Source organism: Pinus tabuliformis, chromosome 2_1, assembly GCF_031772625.1.
Source record: "Pinus tabuliformis cultivar Carrire ecotype Pingquan chromosome 2_1, CPIR1, whole genome shotgun sequence".
NCBI lineage: Eukaryota > Viridiplantae > Streptophyta > Pinopsida > Pinales > Pinaceae > Pinus > Pinus tabuliformis.
The window spans coordinates 351,256,932-351,260,667 of record NC_142299.1 but is presented as its reverse complement, the minus strand read 5'-3'; the positions used below and the strand labels follow the sequence as shown (position 1 = coordinate 351,260,667).

Sequence of the window (3,736 nt, the reverse complement as noted above, 5' to 3'; positions counted from 1 at the left end):
ATTTTATTTCCTCATCCCTAAAAAAATGAAATTTCCTCCCACCTGAATTCTCTGGTACTGTCCTGCGTAATGCTTTCAATGTTCATGCATAATGCTTCGAATGTACATAAAAGAAAGTATGACCGATCTTGAATCATGCATAATGCTTCACTTTACCTGGAAAAACATGATTCGTATTAAAATAAATTCTAACCACTTTTCCTCAACTATTCTTACGCTTTCTTTTTACGCTGTAACCTTATCCAGTGTTCTTGATATTGGTTAGGGTTACAAGCTTAAATGATTAGACAATTACCTTCACCATCAGATCAAATCCGATTTTTAGTTTTAAAAGTTTATTTCCTTTCCTTTTATATATTATATATATACTATATACGGAAAATTTTTCTCTTCAATGTTTTTATATCTCATTCACAACACTGAAAACAATGAATTCTTTTACATGTCATTGTTGAATATAACTGGAAATGAAGCAAATGTGATCTTATGAACTTTAACCGATGAAATGGAAAGTAATGTAACATAATACTAACGAGTACAGAATAATTTTATTAAATATATTGATTACGGTAACGAGAACAACATGAAAATGCCTAGAGAAAAACACTATGAGATATAGTAATTATCGTAATTACATGGAAATGGAAAACCTATTTTCCCAGAAGGTTTAGTGATTAATAATAAAATTTATCATTTTGAAGGATTGATCTTGGCAAACTCCAGTGCTTTTTTTCCTGATAGCTTATTGGAAAGATAATGGCGATTGTAGTCTGCATGTTTATATGTTCTGTAGAGACGTGGATGATCTTCATCTATAAACTGGGGCAAAGGACCTATATCCACATCATAACTTGGAGCATGGAATGTGACTATAGACAATCTTTCTTTCTTCCTGTTTGTCACTGCCCTGTGTTCAACACTCTTTAATTTTCCATTAGTCAAGACCTGCATATAACATTTGCCAATAAAATTCAAATGTCAATGAAGAATGAATTGAGCAGCAAAAATCTCGAAAAGTTTGAAAAGAGTAGACTCAAATGCTGACAAAGACTGAATTGAATAATAAAAGTCGCAAAACTGTGAGGAGTGTCTTAGTTGGTGCAAACCATGGACTTGTACTACTTTGGGTTTCCAAAAGTTTCCTGAGAGTATTAATTGCTACAAACAACATATTTATATTGCTTTTAGGGTCCATAAGAATATATGGTCCTTTTGGGTTTTATAGATATATACTGACCTCTAAAGTGTCACCGATATTGACGACCAGTGCACCGGGGATTGGTTTCACAGAAATCCAACGGTTGTTCTTAAGAATTTGCAGGCCTGTTGGCTCATCGTCTTGGAGCAATACACTGAGAGCACTACCGTCCGAGTGAGCGCTTAAACCTAGAACTAGGTCAGGCCTGGTGCAGGGCGGATAGTAATTCATACGCACCGCTTGTACGTTTTCTCCAAACATGTCGTTAAAGAAATCGGGCTTCAGATGGAGATTCTCAGCAATGACGCGGAGGATGGTTCTACACAACTTCAAAACGTCCCTTGAATAAGCTTCCAAAGTATCCCTGCAAAGCAAGAAGAAGCCAAATAATGATTCCAAGAGCTCACATTAAGCTGAGAGTAAAATGCAAGAAACAAATATCAGTAAGAAGAAGCCAAACAATGAATCCAAGGGCTCACTTTAACCTAAGATTAAAATGCAGGAAACAAATAACAGAGTTTTGCGCGTCTTTGTTATATAAATGAAATGTTCTTTTTCACCTGAATTCTGCCAAATAATTCCAAGAAAATTTGTAAATTTTTTTATTCAAAATACATTTTTGAATTTATAATGGATTTCACATCTTCCAAATCCCTTGTAGAACACCAATTTTATTGGTTAAAAACTTAAAATGAAATTTTTAAAAATTTATGTAGAATTTTAACTACGGAAAAAATGCCTTGAAAATTAACATGCCTTGAAAATTGACGACATGACTTGAAATGCCTTAAAAGGTCATCGCCTTTATTAATTAAACTACCCATATATTTAACGCTCTATGTGGCCTTACTCTATATCTCAATTTCAATTTTTGTGTCAATCGAAAGAGGGTGCTGGACTGTTCACTGTTTAGGTCCGGCAGTGCTTCAAAGTTGTGTGATAAACAAGGCAACCTAATAAATATTAATATAAAATCCATATAAAGTTTATCTTGTTTATCAAATTTAACTGGAACCGATTACTTGTAAACTGATAAATTGCAAGCAATGAGGAATTTTGATTCAGCCCTAATATACTATGATAAATCTATGCTAATATTGATAAATCAATTATTAACATGAATCTAACATGAATCTATGCTAGTTTATGGATATGGTGATCCTATTAAAATAACTTTGCAAATTATAAGATCCGATGATAGTGGAATTATTTACTAGTTGTATGATCATACAAATCCAATTATTTATACTGTTATGGGATCAGTGGCAGCACCTGAAATAAGGAGGTTTGGTTGGCCAAAGGTTTTCCTTTCTGATAGCCTTGGGCATTATTCCTAACGCCATCATATCACACCAGTCCAGCTTCTGGTCCTCCGAGAAGATAAAACCGTGGCCGTATCCCTGGATAGTCCCGGGCTTCATTGGGTACTTCTCCTTCTCTTCCAATGGGAGCTTGAAAAACTCCATGGCCACTTCCATTATGCGCCTAAGTGTTCCTTCCTCAATCCCATGATTCAAGACCTACAGTTTATGTTAATCAGAAAATCAAATAAACATGATTACTTTGACAAATGATTAAACTAACATGTCACAATCTATAATGTCACTAACCTGAAAGAAGCCCCAGTCTTTGCAGGCAGCTAACATCCTCGCCATCTCAGACTCACTGGAGGGGCCTTGGGATAAGAGAAGTTTGGCCATGTCGATGACAGGTAGATGCAATTGAGAGGAAACTGCCAGTACTGTTGCAGGTCCCATGATCTCTTCTTTGGGTCTTATATATCTCTCTGGAACAGCATGAGGGCGACATTTTACCAACTCCTGGACATCATCAATCTTGTAATCAGATTTAGTGGATGAACTGGCAGCAGCTTCTTTCATTTCCTTCGCTTCCATTGCTAACACCGATTAAGGCCCTACAACAACAAAGTATCAGACAAGGAAAATACTGAATGAACTATTACTGCATGATATCAAACACTATAACTGACATAGATATATATACTGTTAACGAGGGAAGCTTCGAGGAAACCAGAGTGAACACGTGTCGCTAGTGGTATCCAGTGCAGCCATCAATGATATGCCCGCATAAATTCTGGGATATAGGAATCTATTACTGTTCAAATGTCGTATATAATTGTCTGATCTGCCTCCAAAAGATCTCTATGACAAATGGGAGGACGAAGCTCGTTTTCACATTTCCAGCCTAGAGCTGAGGGGGAAGATCTTTAATATGCTTCTCTTTTGCTTTAACACGGTACCTTTTTTGCCTTGTGTTGGTGAGACAAGGGTGCAGGGATTTGACCCCCCTTTCATGTCGAGTCCTGAACTAAACATAAGCAAGTCTATCATTTTCTGTTATGTTTGTAATAGCACGCTGATTAATTGTGTTGGGAACATGCGTTGGTAGGTCGTCATCCTAAAGCAAAAGAACATGCCTAAAAATATTCAATATTGAAATCTTATAAGTATATTGGGAATGACTGCAACTTCTATTGATGTTAGTCATATCTAAATAGAGTATTGACACAAGTGCAGA

At 36.0% G+C, this 3,736-nt stretch overlaps 1 protein-coding gene across 1 annotated transcript; it reads right to left on the bottom strand.

Moving 5' to 3' along the window:
- Positions 1-604: 604 nt before the first annotated feature.
- Positions 605-3,093, bottom strand: LOC149200301 (protein LATERAL BRANCHING OXIDOREDUCTASE 1-like). The gene is made up of 4 exons (XM_089400906.1): positions 2,809-3,093; positions 2,471-2,718; positions 1,238-1,562; positions 605-945 (listed from the first exon to the last, which is right to left on the bottom strand). The coding sequence occupies exons 1-4, from the start codon at positions 3,091-3,093 to the stop codon at positions 691-693; spliced, it is 1,113 nt and encodes a 370-aa protein (XP_089257032.1). The 3' UTR covers positions 605-690.
- Positions 3,094-3,736: the final 643 nt, after the last annotated feature.